The sequence below is a fragment of the Manis javanica genome, chromosome 16, assembly GCF_040802235.1.
Source record: "Manis javanica isolate MJ-LG chromosome 16, MJ_LKY, whole genome shotgun sequence".
NCBI lineage: Eukaryota > Metazoa > Chordata > Mammalia > Pholidota > Manidae > Manis > Manis javanica.
Window position 1 is genome coordinate 53,370,391 of NC_133171.1, and position 22,628 is coordinate 53,393,018.

The 22,628-nt window shown below is 40.1% G+C and overlaps 1 protein-coding gene across 5 annotated transcripts in view; it reads right to left on the reverse strand.

The window, feature by feature from the left end:
• Window positions 1-17,927, reverse strand: part of C16H6orf89 (chromosome 16 C6orf89 homolog) — a 65,697-nt gene extending 47,770 nt beyond the window's left edge. The window contains exons 1-4 of one of the 5 annotated variants that reach the window (XM_073224364.1): window positions 17,756-17,868; window positions 12,245-12,315; window positions 4,661-4,868; window positions 3,989-4,202 (exon numbers count right to left, since the gene is read on the reverse strand). In XM_073224364.1, coding sequence (XP_073080465.1) covers window positions 3,989-4,202; window positions 4,661-4,868; window positions 12,245-12,261 — 439 coding nt within the window. In that variant the 5' untranslated portion in view covers window positions 12,262-12,315; window positions 17,756-17,868. Of the gene's footprint in view, window positions 1-3,988; window positions 4,203-4,660; window positions 4,869-12,244; window positions 12,316-17,755 lie in introns of all 5 variants that reach the window. The other 4 variants (XM_073224363.1, XM_073224366.1, XM_037004433.2 and 1 more) reach the window with 4 other exon arrangements.
• Between the last annotated feature and the right edge of the window lie 4,701 nt (window positions 17,928-22,628).

Sequence of the window (22,628 nt, forward strand, 5' to 3'; positions counted from 1 at the left end):
TTTGTTCACCATGTAAGAACTTGTTTGTTATGCTTCAGAAGATTGGAGACTGTTGAGAGTTGGGCTTGGGGTTGATTAATGATTGTGCATTGAGTCCCCTATACAGAATCTTATTGTTGTTAACAATCATTTGATCAATAAATATGAGAGATGCCCTCTCAAAAAAAAAAAAATTAAATGAACCAATATATGGAAAGCCCTTTGAGCAGGGCCCAGCATCTCTTAAGTACTAAATAAGTGCCAGTTATTTATTTTCTGCTGCAAGAAGGATGTTTACATGAGTCACTATAGAGCCACTTCTTTCTTCTCATCAAAAGGATTTAGGGGGCACAGAGAAGACAAGTAGTGACTCTATAGCATCTTACTATGCTGATGGACAGTGACTGTAATGGGGTGTGTGTGGGGACTTGATAATGGGAGGAATCTAGTAACCACAATGTTGTTCATGTAATTGTATATTAATGACACTTAAATAAATAAATAAATAGATAAATAAATAGATAAATATAAATGAATGAATGAATGAATAAATACATACATACATACATACATACATACATAGGATTTAGGGTCAGTGTTTCCTACCCAAGGCTGAAATCTAGAAAAAGAAACAACTTCTGTTGCCTTTCATTCCCTGGGTGGAGTCAGGAGGAAAAAAACTATCAGGGGTCAGGAGGAAACCTAACACCACTGGTGGCAGTGCCTCTGGCACAACACCACTGCTTTCACTGCACTCCATCATTCCCAAGGAACCACTGTAAGGAATGTCAGATGACCCTGGGGAACACTGAACAGACCAGCCCATATATAAACAATACCCTCAAGGGCTTTCCTTTGAGAGCCTAAACCTGCCACACCATTCTCCCTGTACATTTACTTTAAAAGTATTGCAAAGTCATCTTAACTGAAAGCTAGCATTTTTTTGGTACTATGACATTAGGAATAATGATTTGTATTATTTTACTTTTCTGGTCCTCTTACAGGCCCAGCATTTCCCACTGCTTGCACCTACTTCTTCCAAGTATGCTTCTTTTAATCCCTTATATAACTATGGATTCTTAAATTTCCTTCCAAATGTTATGCAGAAGGCTGTTGGTTTTATATACATTTATGGCGTCCCAGAATTATCACACACAGGAAAATACGGTGCACCAATATCCATATTTACCAGTAAAAACAGCATTTCAGTGGAATCAACATTAAAGCGCTAACATCACACCCTTCCAATGCTCTCTGTGACTGAGCTCCAAGGACTCTTTTTATTTCCATACGCAAGGCCAAATATTCAGTTAGAGTGAACCAAACAATCAGGCTTGTTGACAAGACACTAACATTTCTTGAATATTTAAACTCTGATTAAGAGAATGAGCAATGATTGTCCACTGACTATCATTTCTTAACTCAACACTCTATGAAAATTTACAGGATAGGGAGAAAGAATAACTGCCATCAACCTGGCCTTAAAAACTGCTGACTTCATCCCAGGTACCAAAGAGCAGGAGATGCCTTTATGGAGGCAGTGAGGGGGAAGATGGGGAGGGAGGCTCAGTGTCTGAGGAAGCAGCACTGGCTGGCCTGACTGACAAGTTTCTCTGGCTCTTTCCCCAATGTGCTCTGGACCTTCCTGATAGGAGCTGGAAACTTTGTTTTTTTAGCTTTGCTGATGACATTTCAAAAATGACCTTCCCAATAAATACAAGGAAGTTATATCTGGAATTAAAAAATCTAAATATATGAGCTAATTTTTTAAAAAGCTCATGAGGCTTTTTGTTTTACAACGTTCCCTTCCTCTGATTTTGATATAATTTTGGAACTCTTTCCATGATTACCTCAGTGTACAAAAATAGCTTTCAAAAGAGACCCAATCCAAGTAATGATTTTTATAACTGATTAGGTCTTCGCTTAAAGACTGACATTATAATTATGAAACTTGGCTTCAGCAAGTAAATTTTTTCTGAAAACAACACTAAGAGAAAACACACTTCCTAAATAATTATGCTAGATCCTAAAGGTTTCAGGAACATGGTTGCACAAAAAGTTCTACAATCCATTCGTGGTATTAGTTTATATATTCCTTCATATGGGCATATGATAAGATTAACACCATCAAAATAATAAAATCCCAAAATAGTATCTCTCCATTATTTCTCAAAGTAAACTTCAAGTCTTATCACATTTTACACTATCCTCAAATGATCTGTCAGACTAAGACTTACTATGTTGCCACTGATGCACTGTTACTAAATCTTAAATGTTTCTTAAATTCAACTTACTGGTCAAATTGTACATTCAAGAGCACTAAATAAGTGCAGACAGAGAGAAAAGATAAATTGAAAGAGTGGGATATACATAGGCAAAAATCTCTTAAATATAAACATGAGCAACTTTTTCCTGAACACATCTACTCAGGCAAGGGAAACAAAAGCAAAAATGATCACATGGGACTACATTAAACTAAAAAGTTTCTGTACAGCAAAGGACACCATTAGCAGAACAAAAAGGCATCCTACAGTATGGGAGAATATATGTGTAAATGACATATCCAACAAGGGGTTATCATACAAAATATATAAAGAACTCACATGCCTCAACACCCAAAAAGCAAATAACCTGATTAAAAAATGGGCAGAGGATATGAACAGACAATTCTCCAAAGAAGAAATTCAGATGGCCAACAGGCACATGAAAAGATGCTCCACATCACTAATTATCAGGGAAATGCAAATTAAAACCACAAGGAGATATTACCTCACACAAGTTAGCATGGACAACTTCGAAAAGACTAGGAACAACAAATGCTGGCGAGGATTCAGAGAAAGGGGAACCCTCCTACACTGCTGGTGGGAATGTAAATTAGTTCAACAAGTGGGGAAACAAATACGGGGTTTCCTCAGAAAACTGAAAATAGAAATACCATTTGACTCAGGAACTCCACTCCTAGGAATTTACAAAAAGAAAACAAGTTCTCAGCTTCAAAAAGACATATGCACCCCTATGTTTACTGCAGCACTACTTAAAATAGCCAAGATATGGAAGCAACCTAACTATTCATCAGTAGATAAATGGGTAAAGAAGATGTGGTACATATACACAATGGAATATTATTCAGCCATAAGAAAACAAATCCTATCATTTGGAACAATGCAGATGGAGCTAGAGGGTATTATGCTCAGTGAAATAAGCCAGGCGGAGAAAGACAAGTACCAAATGATTTCCCTCATTTGTGGAGTATAACAACAAAGCAAAAACTGAAGGAACAAAACAGCAGCAGAGTCACAGACTCCAAGAAGTGATTAACAAGTACCAAAGGGGAGGGGCGGAAGAGGGTGGGTGGGGAGGGAGGGGTATTATGATTAGTACACATGGTGTGGGGGGGATCATGGGGAAGGCAGTATAGCACAGAGAAGACAAGTAGTGACTCTGTGGCAACTTACTACACTGATGGACAAGTGACTTCAATGGGGTATGGGAGGGACTTGATAATATGGGTGAATGTAGTAACCACAATGTTTTTCATACGAAATCTTCATAAGAGTGTATATCAATGACATCTTAATTTAAAAAATTATAAAAATGTGAAAAAATAAAAAATAAAAGCAAGCTGGACTCAGATGCTTTCAATAAATCAAGAGCTATTATTAAAATATCTATTATGGATAGGGATCACAAGAGAGAAAAGAAGAATACAATCAAATCCTTCCCATGAACAAAAACATTCATCCCCACCATAAGTTTTAGAATTGGGGGTTTGAATTTGGCTCCACCAGATATGTTTCTCTGGCAAGTTTCTTAATCTCCCAAACCTCAGTTTTTCAATCTGCAAAGTGGGGGGAATAAAACCCATCCCGCAGAGTTTTAGTGGGTACTGAATTACATGAGACAGTATAGGAAAAGTGCCTGTCATTAGATGTCAAAAAACGTTACTTTCTTTTCCATGATATATTGTCAAGAAAGTTGTACCTTATAAGAAGTAAATATAGCATTCTACCTGGAAAGGGTCTGTCTTCATTACTGCCATGCACAGGAACTCCCTTATTTTCTGGAATATACTTCTTAGTAATGGGCAAGGACATCAGCCGAATGTGATGGATGAGTGAGCGCCAGGTATGAGCTCCAGAAAGCACAGGTTCAGGTGGTAATGGGCTGAAAGGTTGAATCACAAAGTAGGCAGTGAGCAAGATTAATCCCAGGGTTACGAGGACCTACAAGGAAAGACAGAAAAAAAGATAACTAATAACCCCAGTAAACAAAATACTTCAATACCAAGAAAATAAAACAGGCCTCTTTAAACTATTTCCAAAGTGCTTTAAGAACTAATCCATTTCATAAACAAGCCACTTACATTCACTTCTGAGAGCATTTAAAGTAAGAACTATGAGGACTACAGGGCTCACCAAGCTTCTATCATATGATCAGAGGCTATGTCCACCATTAAAAAATACATATGAATACCGTTCAATTGTAAATACACAGCTTTTGTCTAGGACAGTTAACAAAATAGTCAAATTTCCTGGTAACACATGATAACAAGAGCAAAAGCCAACTTATTCATAGAAAAAACAAGGTTCAGTGGTGGAATCAGTCAACAGTGATACCTGGGGAGAAAGCTGAAGAGTCTGTGCTTTGTCTAAGCTATTTCCAAGTCAGAACATATTTTTACCTTATACACAGCTCTAAGGAGAGGGTACTGGGGTGGCCCCCTCTGTGGTTCATTCTTCTCCAGCAGCTGTCTGATAAATTTTTCAATTGCCTTCTCTGACATGCCACATTGATGGCCTGTCTGTCTCACTAAATCAACAGTCTCTGAAAGTTTGTCATAAATGCTGAGCTCATTGGCAGCAAGATCCATGTCTTCCAATACAAAATCCCTGAAAGAGAGAAAATAAATGTAAAAAGAAAGATGGTTTCTTTAAAGTACTTCCTCTTCAAAGCTACTACCTTTAGAACAGTGCTTCTTGACCATCTGTGGGGAAGGACCAATTTTGTGTTTTTCCTAATCCACTGCAGGCCAATACTTTCGTAAAACACGATGAGTATGTCTAGACAATGTCAAGTTGCTACAAAAGTTTTTAAGTGTTACTTAATTGTGGGCTAAAAACACTTTGCAGACCATCACTGGTTCCCAAACACTGAAGAGAACTGGTCTAGAGCAAGATAAATCCTTAATGGTACTCTGAAATACTAGTGCCATCAGAAATGACTTCTGAAACCAAACACAGGAGATCTGCTACTGGTGATTGACTCCCTCCCAGTGACTTCTTCTGTTTGGTCCTCTTTATGACTATTAACATTTTAGTTCACTAGTTATTAATAGTGCCATTAGATGTCAATAATGTTATTACTGCAAATTAGAATCATACAGAGAGCTTTCTTCTTAGAAGATTTTCCCTGTTAGGGGGAAATATTAATGATATTGGATTAACAACAGCTTCTTTGAGATAGCACCAAGAGCATGAGCAGCAAAAGAAAAAATTAATTGGACATCAAAAATTAACAACTTTTGTGCGGCAAATGGTGTCACTAAGAAAGTAAACCGACAACCCACAGAATGGGGGAAAATACTTGCAAATCACATATCTGCTAAGGAACTGGTATTCAGAATACATAAAGAATTATTACAATTCCATAATAAAAAGACAAGCCAATTAAAAAATGGGCAAAGGACCTGGACAGACATTTCTCTAAAGGAAATATACAAATGGTCATGAAAAGATGTACAACACCATTACCCATCAGGGAAAAACAAATAAAAATCACAATGAGATACCACTTCTTACCCATTGGGATGGCTATTATCAAAAAGTCAGATAATAAGTGTTGACAAAGAAACTGAGCAACTGGAACCATAGTATCCTGCTGGTGGGAGCATAAAATAGTGCAGCTGCTTTGGCAATTCCTCAAAAATATAAACATAGAGCTGCCATATGACATTGTACATCAATGTCCATGCAGCATTATTCAAAACAGCTCAGAAATGCAAGCAGTTCTAATGTCTATGACCTGCTGAATGGATGGATGAAATGTGGTATATCCAAACAATGAAATATTATTGGACAATAAAAAAGAATGAAGTACTGATACATGCTACAAAAAACAACTTGAAAGCATTATGCTAAGTGAAAGACAGTTACAAAAGACCACATACTGTACAACTGCATTTACATGAAAAGTCAAGAATAGGCAAATCTATTATAGAGAAAGTAGACTAATTAGTGGTTGTCTAGAGGCAGGGCAGTGACTGTCCTCCAAAGGATGGAGAGTAACTGTTAATAGATTTGGGGTTTCTTTCTAGACTGACAAAAATATTCTAAAATTGTTGGAATGGTTGTACAACTTTGGAATATACTAAAAACTTACTTCTGTTGTAGCATTTCTAATTTACTTCTGTTAGAATTTTGGCTAAATCACTGGGTCTATTTCCTCATCCAAAAAGTAAGAGGACTGAATGAAAAGGTTTTAAAACCACCTCTAGCAGTAAAATTTTAAGAGCATATGAATACTTCAGAAAGTGGAAAAAAATTCAATTCTTTAGAAATTAAAGACTTATGTCCAACTGCATTCCTGTATTACCAGCTTCTGTTATGCTATCCTATATGCCAGGCACTGTGCTAAGTGCTGCAGAAACATCTCAGTAAGTTGTCACAGCAATCCCACAGGGTAGGTGTGATCAACCCCATTTCCCAGATGTTGAAACTAAGGCTTGAAAAAGTTTTGGAATTTGCTAGAACGTGAACCCAAGCATGCCTGACTTCAGAGTTGGTGCTTCTGTTACACATGCTGCCTCCCTTACCAAGTGTTTTCTTATTCTGAGCTGGCAGTTCTAAAACCACAACACCATGTCCCTTGATTATCACAACTGAGTGGCTGAGTACTGGAAAGTGATCGACTACAATGATTCCTGGAAAAAGAAGAAAGCAATAACTTATTTCATATTTTTCACATCTGGGTTCTGTGACTAGTGATTCCAGAGATAGCATTTTCCTGTTTAAATTAGCAAAGATATTCTAAGCAAGCAAGTGAGCAAGGACAAAGCTCATTTAAGCAAACTACAATAAATTATCCAACAACACCCAGTCAAAATCCATTAAAACTCAGTAGAAGACCAGAAAGGAGAGCAGTTGGAATTCTAGAAAAACTTCGAGTAGAAAATTTTAGTATTTGAAGGTGGGGCACATGTAGGATGATTCAGTAAAAAGATAATGTCACACTGCTGGGCCCTAAGGAGAACGATGCAGGGGACAAAAGTGCAAGTGAGGCTAAAAGGAGGAACGACTATCATATTTGACAACTGTTTGACCATCTTTGTATACTTCTGCCCACTTTTGATATGCATAAAAAAACCCTCATTAAACTCCCAGTTTGTACTGCAAAAATAAGGATTTTTTTGTAATTCAAGTATACAAGGATATTATATTGAATATGTATGTATTTTTAAATTAAGGTGGTATTGATATACAATCTTATGAAGATTTCACATGAGCAATACTCTGGCTTCAACATTTACCCATAGGTGATATTGAATATATTTTTGCAAGCTGTACATCATATTACCCTGAGATTCTGACACATTCCCCGAGTTATTGGAAGAGTAGTTACCAATAATTAAGCGAAGTTTCTGAGAGTACACGGAGATGTTGAAAATAAACCTTCCCTTTGCTTTGGTTACATCAGTGGATCTCATCTAGGGGAGAATCTGACCCTCCAGGGGACATTTGGAAAGTCTGAAGCATTTCTGACTGTCAACAGTTAAGGGGTACTACTGGCATTTGGTGGCTATGATGTTAATTAAACAACAAAAGTATCTTGTCTGTTTAGGTTGGGGTTTCATACTAGCAAGGCAGCTCCCTCACTGCTATCTATTGAAAGTCAGCCATAGACAGAAGGGTTTACATAAAAAAAAAAAAATGTCCCTTAAAAATAATCAAGCATAAAGTCATGGCTAAGTATCAAGTAGGAAGGGACTGAGTGAAATCAGCTGAGGCTTAAGAGCAATCGCTTTACCTCCAAAAAGAAGACCCAATTCTGGCAGAAATGAGGGAAATTCCAAAGAGTGAGCTTGACTTTAACAGCGGTTTATACCTGCAAGAGGACATGCAGGACGACTAGGAAAGTTACAAAAACCAACATAGTATGCATCACCCTGAACATACTGAACTGCCAGTACCTCTGGGAGTAGGACCCAGTTATGGAAGTATTCAAACCTCTTCCCTGCTGATTAGAGGCACACCCCCAATTAGGAGACAGCGCTTTAAAACAGTAGTTCCTAACTAGGGGTGATTCTGCTTCCCAAAGAACATTTGGAGACATTTTTGATTGTCAAAACTAGATGGGAACTACTGGCATCTAGTGGGTAAAGACTAAACATCTTAAAATGCACAGGACAGCCCCACAACAAAGAACTGTACTGCTCAAAATGTCAAGGGTTTGCTCATGTAATTGTAGATTAATGATACCAAAAAACAAGGTGTCATATAAAGAGCTCACCCACCTCAACAAACAAAAAGCAAATCATCCAATTAAAAAATGGGCAGAGGAGCTGAATACGCAATTCTCTAAAGAAGAAATTCAGATGGCCAACAGACACATGAAAAGATGCTCCACATCGCTTGTCATCAGAGAAATGCAAATTAAAACCACAATGAGATATCACCTCACAACAATAAGGATCACCATCATCGAAAAGACAAACAACAACAAATGTTGGTGAGGTTGTGGAGAAAGGGGAACCCTCCTACACTGCTGGTGGGAATGTAAATTAGTTCAACTATTGTGGAAAGCAGTATGGAGGTTCCTCAGAATGCTCAAAATAGAAATACCATTTGACCCAGGAATTCCACTTCTACGAATTTACCCTAAGAAGGTAGCACTCCAGTTTGAAAAAGACAGATGCACCCCTGTGTTTATTGCAGCACTATTTACAATAGCCAAGATACGGAAGCAACCTAAAAGTCCATCAGTAGATGAAAGGTAAAGAAGATGTGGTACATATACACAATGGAATATTACTCAGCCATAAGAAGAAAACAGATCCTACCATTCACAACAACATGGATGGAACTAGAGGGTATTATGCTCAGTGAAATAAGCCAGGTGGAGAAAGACAAGTACCAAATGATTTCACTCATATGCGGAGTATAAGACCAAAGGAAAACTGAAGGAACAAAACAGCAGCAGAATCACAGAACCCAAGAGTGGACTAACAGTTACGAAAGGGAAAGGGACTGGGGAGGATGGGTGGGAAGGGAGGGATAAGGTCCGGAAAAAAGAAAGGGGGTATTATGATTAGCATGTATAGTGTTGTGGGGGGGACACGGGGAGGGCTGTGCAACACTGAGAAGACAAGTAGTGCTTTCACAGCATCTCACTTCGCTGATGGACAGTGACTGTGAAGGGGTATGTGGGGGGGACTTGGTGAAGGGGGGAGCCTAGTAAACATAATGTTCTTCATGTAATTGTACATTAATGATACCAAAAAAAAAAAAAAGATGTCAAGGGTGAGTGCTGAGGTTAAGAAATCCTGCCTCCAAGAAAGGCCTGGGGAAGGTAAGCCAGGGGGCTGCTGATTTCTAAAGTACTTGGGGAATAGGAGAAACCAACTGACAGCTCTGATGAGGTGTTCTCCACAATTCTTTCTGGCTCTCAGTCTAGAGAAAAACAGGACAGAGGCATAGCTGGGAAAATGATTCTGGTAGAACTTATCAATAAAAATGTTTGTTTAAAGCAGAAAACAGGTTAAGAAGTCAGACTAAATGTAAACCTCCCCTTCGCCCTGCTTAATATAGAATTCCTCTACTGGTACACGTATGTCCTAAACACTGGTATGACATCAACTTGGATGCTCTCAGTCTTTCAAATTAAACAACTATGCCAGCTAGGAAACTCTAAGATGCAATACCAATTCGTCTAGTTTGAAACACAAAGTTTTCATTTATAAAATGAAATTATACAGAGTAGAAAGAAAGTTTCAAAAGTCCACCTAAATATGTCCTAATCTTCAATAGTGGGAGCAGTATCCAGAGTATTACATTTCCTTTTTCCCCTACTAGCTTCCTTAGGATCATGCTAGCTATGTAGCATGACAATCCATTCATTACTGTTATGACAATCCATTTATTACTGTTTCAGTCTGTTTTATCTAGTGATTCCTATCAATTGAAAATATGTTCTACTAAAGGGAAAAAATGTAGTCTTTGGATTGTAATAAAAACCACTTAGTAAAAAACAAACATATTTAAAGGAAAAGTAACTGACAAACACTAAAATAATGTGCTTTAAAAGGGAAGCAATTTAAAACTGTAATAAACACTTAAAATTTACAATTGAAGGAATTTTACTTTTATGCACTTTTATTATCACTTCAGTCCAATGGTTCTTTTTCTGGACCTCTCTTGCCTGGTGAGACTTGAAGGGTCTGGTACTTTCATAACTCCCTGAAAGTGTGCCTCTTTCATTTTTCTCCCAACTTTTTATTTTGAAAATGTTCAAGCATACAAAAAACGGAAATAATACAATGAATATCTGTATATCCTTCACTTAGAGTCACCAACTGTTAACATTTGGCCATATTTGATTTCTGTCTATCTGTCTCAGTTTTTACCAGAACCATTTGAAACTTAGCTTCTCACATTCTGAAATCACTTCTAAATGTTTCAGCATGCATCTCCTAAGACTAAGGACATCATTCTTATGTAACCAATGCACCGTTATCATACCTATTAAAATCAATAATTCTCTAACATTACCTACTAACCAGCCCATAGTCATATTTCCCTAACTGTCCAAAAAAAAGCCTTATAGTTTTTTTAGAAATCCAGGATTCCACGAATGACCATACATGACAGCTGTTGCGTCTCTTTGGTCTACTTACATCTAAAACAGATCCTGGCCTTTTATTTTTTGTCTTTTATGACATTGGCATATTTGAGGCAGTAGCTCCCACATTTTTAAACTTATCTCTACTCATTCCCATCCTCACCTTTCCCACTTTCTACTATTAAAAAAATATATCGAGGACACTAACAAATGGAAACTCATCCCATGCTCTTGGCTAGGAAGAATTAATATCATCAAAATGGCCATCCTGCCCAAAGCAATATACAGATTTGATGCAATCCCTATCAAATTACCAACAACATTCTTCAACAAACTGGAACAAACAGTTCAAAAATTCATATGGAAACACCAAAGACCCTGAATAGCCAAAGCAATCCTGAGAAGGAAGAATAAAGTGGCGGGGATCCCACTCCCCAACTTCAAGCTCTACTACAAAGCCACAGTAATCAAGACAATTTGGTACTGGCACAAGAACAGAGCCACAGACCACTGGAACAGAATAGAGACTCCAGACATTAACCCAAACATATATGGTCAATTAATATATGATAAAGGAGGCGGAGCCAAGATGGCAGTGTGAGTAGGACAGTGGGAATCTCCTCCCAAAAACATACATATTTTTGAAAATACAACAAATACAACTATCCCTAAAAGAGAGACCAGAAGACACAGGACAACAGCCAGACTACATCCACACCTGCGAGAACTCAGCGCCTGGTGAAAGGGGTAAGATACAAGCCGCAACCTGGCAGGACCCGAGGCCCCTCACCCCAGCTCCCAGCGGGAGGAGAGGAGTCGGAGCGGGGAGGGAGAGGGAGCCCAGGACTGCTAAACACCCAGCCCCAGCCATCCGCACCAGAGCACAGACACATAGTGCATGCGTGGGGTGTCGGAAACTAGGGAAGCAGGACAGTAAGACCTGTGAGCGGATCCCAAAGGCGGCGCCCCTGGGACAAAGAAAAGTGAGTGCTTTTTGAAAGTCTTAAAGGGACAGGGACGCCACCACTGGATGGAAGCATCCCGGGTCACAGTCCAGCAGCTGGAAATTCCAGGGAACTCCGGGTGCACTAACCCCCTGGGCAACAGCTCTGAGACCTCTCATGGAGGTAAACAGCCAAACAGCCCCCCGTCCATTACCCCTCCGGGGCCCCGTCATAGCATAGCAGCAGCCTGAGGCTGGCCATGCCCACAGCAAGGGAGCTTCCTCCATACCGGCCAGGCAAGATACAGAGACCCAGTCTACATGCAATTGCCCAACACAAGTCACTAGGGGTCGCAGTTGTCCCACTAAAGAAAGGCCAGGAGCAATTGGAAAAAGTCTAGGCTCTCCCAGCTGACAGATGCGTCAATAGCATACCACTGCACCTATCAACATGAAAAGGCAAAAAAATTTGATCCAGACAAGACTAACCCAGACAGCTTTGACATCTTCTACATCTTCCCCTGAGAAGGAACCTGGGGACATCGATTTAACCAGTCTTCCTGAAAAAGAATTCAAAACAAAAGTCATAACCATGCTGATGGACTTGTAGAGAAATATGCAAGAACTAAGGAGGGAGAATACAGAAATAAAACAATCTCTGGAAGGACTTCAAAGCAGAATGGATGAGATGCAAGAGACCATTAATGGACTAGAAAACAGAGAACAGGAACGCAGAGAAGCTGATGCAGAGAGAGATAAAAGGATCTCCAGGAATGAAAGAATTTTAAGAGAACTGTGTGACCAATCGAAACTGAACAATATCCGCATTATAGGGGTACCAGAAGAAGAAGAGAGAGAAAAAGGGAAAGTATCTTTGAAGAAATAATTGCTGAAAACTTCCCCAAACTACGGGAGGAAATGGCCTCTCAGACCACAGAGGTACACAGAACTCCCATGACAAGGGATCCAAGGAGGGCAACACCAAGACACATAATAATTAAAATGGCAAAGATCAAAGACAGGGACAAAGTATTAAAGGCAGCCAGAGAGAAAAAAAAGGTCACCTACAAAGGAAAACCCATCAGGCTATCATCAGACTTCTCAACAGAAACCTTACAGGCCAGAAGAGAATGACATGATATACTAAATGCAATGAAACAGAAGGGCCTCAAACCAAGAATACTGTATCCAGCATGATTATCCTTTTATGAAGGAGGGATTAAGCAATTTCCAGACAAGCAAAAGTTGAGGGAATTTGCCTCCCACAAACCACCTCTACAGGGCATCTTACAGGGACTGCTCTAGATGGGAGCACTCCTAAAAAGAGCACAGAACGAAAGACCCAACATATGAAGAAGGGAGGAGGAGGAATAAGAAGGGAGAGAAATAAAGAATCATCAGACCATGTTTATAATAGCTCAATAAGCGAGTTAAGTTAGACAGTAAGATAGTAAAGAGGCTAACCTTGAACCTTTGGTAACCACAAACTTAAAAACTGCAATGGCAATATATGATAAAGGAGCCATGGACATACAATGGGGAAATGACAGTCTCTTCAACAGATGGTGCTGGCAAAACTGGACAGCTACATGTAAGAGAATGAAACTGGATCACTGTCTAACCCCATACACTAAAGTAAATTCAAAATGGATCAAAGACCTGAATGTAAGTCATAAAACCATAAAACTCTTAGAAAAAAACACAGGCAAAAATCTCTTGGACATAAACATGAGCAACTTCTTCATGAACATATCTCCCCGGGCAAGGGAAAGAAAAGCAAAAATGAACAAGTGGGACTATATCAAGCTGAAAATCTTCTGTACAGCAAAGGACACTATCAATAGAACAAAAAGGTACCCTACAGTATAGGAGAATATATTCATAAATGACAGATCCAATAAAGGGTTGACATTCAAAATATATAAAGAGCTCACACACCTCAACCAACAAAAAGCAGATAATCCAATCAAAAGCTGGGCAGAGTAGCTGAACAGACAGTTCTCCAAAGAAGAAATTCAGATGGCCAACAAATGAAAAGATGCTTCACATAGCTAGTCACCAGAGAAATGCAAATTAAAACCACGATGAGATATCACCTCACACCAGTTAGGATCGCCACCATCCAAAAGACAAACAAGAACAAATGTTGGCGAGGTTGTGGAGAAAGGGAAACCCTCCTACACTGCTGGTGGGAATGTAAATTAGTTCAACCATTGTGGAAAGCAGTATGGAGGTTCTCAAAAAGCTCAAAATAGAAATACCATTTGACCCAGGAATTCCACTTCTAGGAATTTACCCTAAGAATACAGCAGCCCAGTTTGAAAAAGACAGATGCACCCCTATGTTTATTGCAGCACTATTTACAATAGCCAAGAAATGGAAGCAACCTAAGTGTCCATCAGTAGATGAATGGATAAGGAAGATGTGGTACACAATGGAATATTATTCAGCCATAAGAAGAAAACACATCCTACCATTCGTAACAACATGGATGGAGCTAGAGGGTATTATGCTCAGTGAAATAAGCCAGGTGGAGAAAGACAAGTACCAAATGATTTCACTCATATGTGGAGTATAAGAACAAAGAAAAACTGAAGGAACAAAACAGCAGCAGAATCACAGAACCCAAGAATGGACTAACAGTTACCAAAGGGAAAGGGACTGGGGAGGATGGGTGGGAAGGGAGGGATAAGGTCGGGGAAAAAGAAAGGGGTCCTTACGATTAGCATGTATAATGTGGGGGGGGCGCACAGGGAGGGATGTGCAACACAGAGAAAACAAGTAGTGATTCTACAGCATCTTACTACACTGATGGACAGTGACTGTAATGGGGTTTGTGGGGGGGACTTGGTGAAGGGGGCAGTCTAGTAAACAATGTTCTTCATGTAATTGTAGATTAATGATAACAAAATGAATATAAAAATATCCCCTCTAGATTTCTAGTGCTCGAACTCTCCCTCCTCTCAGAGCCAAGTTCCTTAAAAAACCAAGAAGGCATCACTTTGCCTTCTTGTTTCTCAGGTCTCCATTCATGTATTAACCTTTTGAAATCATATTTCTGCTCCCCTTGTGCCACTGGCACTGTTCTAAGGGCACCAATGGCAACAATCTGGCTACATGCCAAATACAAATGACTTTTTCAATTATCACCTTACCTGACTTCTCCGCAACAGCTGCCTCTGTTGCCCATTATCCCCTTCCAGCACTCTCAAACCTTGGCATAATCCTCTTGTTCTCTTCTCAGACTCAGTGTCCCTGAATGTTACTCATTACAGCTGTCCTTGATCTCATTCCCTCTGTGGCTTCAACCACCAGCTAAACCTCTTGTTTAGTTTAGAACTGTCTTCAAAACTTAAGACCCACCTACCTCCTACCTACCAGACACCCTGGTCCAAATTTCCTCTGGTCTTCTATATGTAATGTGTCCATAACTGACTTAGTATTTTTCCCCTGTGACCCGACTCCTTCCTCATCCCCACTAATGAACCAATCACTAAATCCTCCATTCTATGTCCTGTTTAGTTCTCACATTCATCACCTCAACACTAGCTCTTCATTAGTGATTGTCAAGGCCCTCAGTATCTCCCCCAGTGACCATCACAAAGATACACTGAATCTCTGTACTTCTGTCCTCCTCCTCTCTGATTCCTCCTCTATACTCTGCACAAGCTATTTTTCTGAAGCAAATTGGTTCATGTTACTCATCTATTTAAAGTACCTTTACTGACTCCTCATACCCTGCTGGGGAGCAATTTAGCATGATGGTTAGGAACACAGGCACTGCGGTCTGAAAAAGCCAGATGCAAATACTAGATTTTTCATCTACTGTGTGGCCATGAAACACTATTCAGCCTCTCTAAACCTCAAAGTTTTCATTTAAAATAGGGATAATTGTGTCTTCCCAACAATGTCCTTAGGGGATTATAAAATGATGTATGTAAAAATTTGTCCCAACAGTTATTAAATACTTAATAACTTATAAAATGAAGTCTTAACTACTTATCATGCCCTTTTTTAGAGTATCGTCGATATACAATCTTATGTTGGTTTCAAATATACTAAACAGTGGTTTAGTATACTAAACAGTGATTAAATCCTCATCCCTTCTAGTGCAATTACTATCTATCAGTATAGTAAGACATTACAGAATCACTGACTATATTCTCCATGCTGTACTACCGTCCCTGTAACCAACTTATTTTGTGAGTGCAAATTATTGTCCCTTTATCCCCTTCACCACCCCTTCATCCCCTACCCAGCACTGCCCCAAACCCTCCCCCTTGGTAACCACCAGTCCCTTATCAGTGTCAGTGGGTCTACTGCTATTTTGTGGTCCTTCTGTTTCAGTACGGCTCTTTATGATTTGCTCACTGCCTACCTCTTCAGTCTCACTTTCCATTCTTTCCTCACATTCTTCACTGCCATACTGCTTCACATATTTTTGCTTTTGTACACATAGTTTCCTCTGCCTACAAAAGCCTAACTCCCAGTGCTTTGTCCATTGAGTAAACTTTTATTGCAACCTTGATTTTTGCCCATGGAACCTGAAACACAATTCTCATTTTGTATTACATCTACCTTCTTGTCTCCCTTTCCATGAAATTGTTATTTGAAAGCAGAGGTAAATGAAGGAAATAACACAAGAAATTAAGAACAGACATGGGAATTCACCTCAGAGATATGGAATGTGATGTCTGTTGAACAAATTTACAGAAAGGACCTGAAGTGATCATTCTGTTCCCAAACTAATGGCTTACTCACTTTATTTTCTATTCTTCCTATTTTAAAAAATACACTAGCCTAATAGCACCAAGAAGACAAATATTGACTCATCGCATCTTACTACACTGATGGACAGTGACTGCAAAGGGGTGTGTGTGGGGGACTTGATAATATGGGTGAATGTTGTAACCACGTGAAACCTTAAGATTGTATATCAATGATACCTTAATTTAAAAAAATACACTAGCCTAATGAGGGTTTAGATGAGAAGATTAGGATCATACTTGGACATTCTCTAATGGTGTTGCAGGACAGCTGTGCAGGAGCAAGGATTCAAACTGGGTCTTGAAAATTGTTTTGGTCCGAAGCAGAAAGGGCTTAACGGGGCAAACTGGGTCTCTCTTTGGTATGTAAATTGGCCTACATGAACTTCAGTCAGAACTTCAATGTAGTAAAGTTCAATTTAAGTTAAAGCATGTTGTTCCTTAGAGGGAAACTGGGATACCTCAAATTTGTTAAGGGAGAGATGGCCATAGAAGATTCCACCATGGCAACAACCAAACGAGCAACCAGAAAAATTCAGAAGAGTAAGTTTTGAGAGTAGTCTCTATTATAAGATGATGACTAAATACTTTACAAATTAAATATATTCGCAAATACCAAGCCTTTGTGGGCTTAGACCAGAAAAGTGTGGCCTGCTGGGTTAATGGTCTTAAAATAGTACTGAACAGGAGACAGGCAAATTCCTTGTACTGAAAGGCTATTACAAACCGTTCATTTACTCGGGTCAATAACAAGTCACATTCCTTTCTGAAATCCGAGATGCCATGTTTATTACATAACAAGTCCAACACTTGTAATTTTTTCCCCCCTTCTTTAATTAGACAAAGATGTTTCTAGGGGGACGGGGAACCTATTTTAAATATACATAAAATTAGAAATCTATCAAAAGGGCAGTGAAATCTTGACTTCGCTAGCACTCTCGTTTTGGACACTGTGGTGACGCCTGAGAAACAAGTTCAACTTCCAGAGTCAACCTCACTTTGCTCTCCCCGGCAGAGCCAAGAAAGAGAGGTGTCTTAAGAGAGGGGAGCCCGGGGGAGTCCCGGGGGATGCTGTCAATCTTCAAAACGCCAGAGACTCAGAAAAGGGGTTAGCGCAACGGCGCGGGGTGGCAGTGGGGGCGACGGAGGGGCCGAGCGAGGACGTCTTATGCGTGGCGGTGAGGTTTTCAAGGTGCCGCCTCCCCCCTCCCGGCCTCGGGCCCCAGTCACTCACTTGCGGGGCCCGCGTCCCCTCAGGCTCCTCCCGCCTCGGGGACAGCAGCCGCCGGGCGAGGAGGATAAACCTCCAACTTCCTGCTTCCGGTGCGCAACCCGGAAGCAACTCCCGCGCCAAAGGCTAGGCGGCGCGGCCTCCAAGAGCTCCTTCTTCCCACCCCGCACTTCCGACAAAACAAAACTCGCGATGTCGCGGCGCGCGGGAGAACTCTCTCGCGAGATCTGAGAACAGGGGTTCTTGCTCCCCCTGGCGTGCAGTTTTTCCTTCTTAGTCTTCTTAAGTCTTTGCCCGGTCTCTCCTCTGCTTAGGCTGGCACAAACATCATAGTTGAACTGACTCAACAAGCAAGCATTTACTGAGCCCCCAACTAGGTGCCAAGAAGCGTGTTAGGCATTAAGGGGTAGGAGTGGGAGGCATACGTAAATGAAGGGCAGGCCTTTACCCCAGTCTAAAACAGAAAGACAAGTAAACAAATCACTCGAATTTACACACGGCCCACTCATTAATAATAAGTGTTGAGAGCTTACTCTGTGCCAGACATTTATAAGTACTTGATATTCGTGAACTGCTTCCACAACACTATGATATAAATAGCCCCACAACATTAAACCTCATACTAACCAAGTTGAGGTTTGTGGAAAAGTTAACTTGCTCGAGATTACACAGATGGAGAGGTGAGGTCATGATTTGAACCCAGGGTCCTTATCTTGCCCTGCCTTTAGTGCCAGAGATCTTAATTGCTTTCTACAGGCGATCTGAAACAAAACGCTACTGGGTTCAGACTAATAAAGCTGCAGCTACAAAGACATTGTGATGTTGACGCACAGGCAGGGAAACCAACTAAACAGAACAGAGAGACCGAAACCAGAACCAGACATATATAGACACTTGCTTTATGACGTAGAGGAGTGGACAATGCTTTCAATGAATGGTGCTGGGTCGGTTGTGTATCCAAATAGGAAAAAATGAAACTTGACCCCTACTTTACACCATATGCCAAAATAAATTCTATGTGCATTGCAGATCTACATGAGGAAAACAAAACAATAAAATTTTAGAGCTGCTCTGTCCAATACTGTCATCATGCAAGTGACTGTTGAGTACTTGAAATGTGGCTAGTCAGAATCAAGATGTTCTGTAAGAAATAAAATTGATACATTTGATTACATTAAAATTAGAAACCTCTAATCATCAAAAGACATGATTAAGAAAGTGAAAAAAATAAGCTGTATAGTAAGAAAAAATAGCAAGAGCTTATGTCCAGGAATTCTATAAAGAATTCCACAAATAAGAACAAGACAGCCAGAGAGAAAAATAGGTAAAAAAATTTGAACACACAAAAAAATGATAGCACAAAACAGGATATCTAAATGGCAAATGTGCATATGAAAAAGTGTTCAACTTCATTAATCATTAGTTGTTAGGGAAATGACTATTGAGATATTATACAGACTCCAGAATTGCTTTAATGAAAAAGACTGGTTGGTGTTGGTGAGGTAGTGGCACAACAGCAACTTGTATACTGCTGGTAGGAATGTAAACTGCTGCAGGCAGCCACTTTGGAAAACAGTCTGGTGTTAACTACTATATTATAATACACATAGAACCTATGACCCAGCAATTCTACCTCTAGATGTACATCCAAAATTCATGCACAAGTGTACCAACAGACATACAAGAATATTCACAGCAGCATTATTTGTAGTAGCCACAATCTGGAAATGTATCAACTGCTCATTAACAACAGAATGTATAAATACATTGTAGTATATTCATACAATGGAATACTACACAGCATTGAAAAGTGAAAGTGACCACTACATATAACAACATGGATATATCTCACATATATAACGTTTAGCAAAAGAAGCCAGACACACAAAAAAATGCTTTATGACTCTGCTTACATAAATTTCAAAAACAGATAAAACCAGTCTATAAATTTAGATGTCAAAGTGATTACCTTTGGAGAGGTGGGAAGGGGTATTGATTTGTAGGAAAGGCTTCTGTGGAGTTGAAAATGTTTTTTTCTTTCTTGATATAATGGTGGTTTCACAGGTGGGTTTATTTTGTAATAATTAACTCACTTAGGATCTGTCCACTTTTCTGGATATATATTATATTTCAATTAAAATTTTTTACCTCAAAAAAAGTGTTTTGGGGGATCCAGAGGTCCTAGAAAGCCTATGTCTTCCTGGTCCTTTCTACCAGTTTCCAAACTACAGCTTGAGTGACACTTCTAATGTACAAAATCTGATTCCACAATTTCAAGGTCCCTTTTGCCCTCAGAATCAAGTTCTAAGATCTTTCACAATTCCCTTACACTCACCTCCAGGGCAGACCAAGAAACAATCTCTGATTTTCCAAGCCCTTTATAATGCTTCAGCTCTCCAAAGAGGAGAAACCTCTCTGACTTCTGGCTAATTCCAACAGCCCTCAGCTCAAGTTATCATTCCCAGGGAATCCTCTGACTACTCAAAGCCAGCTCTGGAATAACCAGAGCTCAGAAAGCACTGCATGTTTCTGATTACAGCCTTCATTCCACTCCCCTGTAGCTGTGTGTTTAACTGTCTTTCTTAGAATGTGAGTTCCTTTGGGTCTGGGCATAGATTATGTGACCCATTTCTATCTTCCTCAGTTTCTAGTGGCTGCTAGGTGCTCCTAGAAAAGATTTAAAGAGAAAGTGACCTTGGAGGTGGCCTGTTAGGATTCAGACATTGGAGTCTGAGATTGAGCATTTGGGGCACAAGGAATAGGAGTGAGAAGATTCAGAAGGAGGGAAGACATGAGCACATTCTGGGAATCTGGAACGTTGATTTGGCTGAGGCCAATACTATTTACAGAAGAAAAAACAATCTTTAAACATCAGCTTGGCATTGCCAAGAAGGCCTTGAATGCTAGACTTCAATCTGTGGGCAGTGGGGAGCCACTGAAGGTTTTGAGCAGGGGTGTGACATGATCAGAGCTCTGTTATGGGCATATATATCTGGTGGAGGATGAAGACTAGATTGGAAGAGGAAAAATTAACTTTGGAAAGTTCAACGGAAAAACAAAAAAAGGAAGGGAAGAAGAAATCCACTCAAGAAACATTTCCCAGGTATAAAAGATCAGAAAGGCTGCCAGATAGTAGAAGACTCAGGAAGGGAAAGCAGAGGAAAGGTTTGGGTTCCAGAACACATTAAATCCTGGTGGGCTCCGGAGCTGGTCACTTCCCCCTGGCAGTGGCTCAGAGCACTCGTCAAAAACCTGGCTAATGGGAGATTGAGAAAAGACCATGAGTGTAAAAGTGCTTGGTGACCTGTAAAGTGTGTAGGGATGTAGCTGAGGGAGTGTGAGGAGTCAAAGATATGCCTGGTGAGCTGGACAATAGTGACTGGGGGCACAGGAGGAGAAACTAGTTTGAGGGAAAGGATAGGGAGGGAAATGATGGGTAAATATACTCATTTCTTTAGTGTTGGCTTCTCTCTGTTGAGATTTAGAACTCTTGACAAGGTTCTCAAGTAGTAACACCCTGCATAACACAACTGCTTGTTTTGTGGGTTGGTGCCTTAGCTCTACTCAGCCACGGGAAGTTCCCTCTGTTCAGGTTCTGGTCTGGAACAGCCCTGTGTGAATGTTGACTTGAACTGAACTAGGACATGGTCCCTAACATGGGCTGTTAACAATCTGCTTGAAGAGAAGAGAATCTTGACAGAAGCAGTTAGACAGCAAAGGAAGGCAGCACAGAGTTAAAGACTAAGAAAAGAGAAGGGGAAAGAGGCTACTGTACACAGGAAGTGTAGAGAAGTGTTCTGAAGGAGCTGGGACAAGGCATGGGTGAGATTCTGGAAACATTTATAAGGAAAAAGAACAGCCTGGGCAAAGATCTGGAAATAGGAATGTTGGCAACACATTTGAGTCATGAAGAAATAGGCTGGAGAAGTCAGTGAGGGGCAACTGGCAGAGGGCTTTCAAGCCCAGGCCAAGTGGTTCAGGACATTTAAGATTTCATGACTAGGAAGTGACATGCTACCAGATATTTTGGGAGGAAGGCTTTGGCTACTGTGGATGGATTAGTGGGGGGAAGCCCCAAAACAGGGAACCCAGCAAGGGGGCTCCTGGTGTTAAAGGTCTGAAACAGCAGTGGGAATAGGAAGGGAAACAAATTGGGAATCTTTGGAAAAAAGAATTAACAGGTCTTGATGATGTGTCACTTACTTCAGGTTTTCAACTGGAAAAATTACGTTTCTGTAAAAGCTTATAATTTTGTTTTTAATAAAAGACATTCATTAAGAAGACACATTCAGCTTAGATATAGGATGAATGAAGTAAACACAAGCTACCCTAAATAATTTAATGTGAACTATTAGTTATAACTCAGAGCAAACCGTCCTAACCACTTTCGGGCACCATCCATCCTTGTCACTCTAAGCCTTGCCCTAGCCATGATGTTTTTGATCTTAAGTGTCCTGTCTCTCCCTTTTTCCTTTTCTCTCATATTCTTCCCAGCCCTTCCCTCTCCTCTCTCCAGACTCTGCCTTTGGATTCACAAGGCTCAGATTTGCTGTATGGCTATGGACAAATGAACAAGCAATTTAGCTGCTGAGTCTCAGTTTTCACATCTGAGAAATGGGAATAACATCTACTTTACAGGATTGGTTTTTGGAATAGATAAAATATAAGTGCTATGTAAACTGTACAGCGCCTTAAAAAAGTTAGCTACTGGCTTCTATCATCTCTATTCCCTTTGATTCTCTTCCTCCGCTTCCGGTCCCTGACTTGTTGCAGGGCAAGGAAATTCTTCGAATTGAAAGTTAGGGCCTCACTTTAATCGGAATGCAGATTTGCTGGTTGTTCCTGCCTTCCATGCCAAAATGAACCGGCCAGAGTC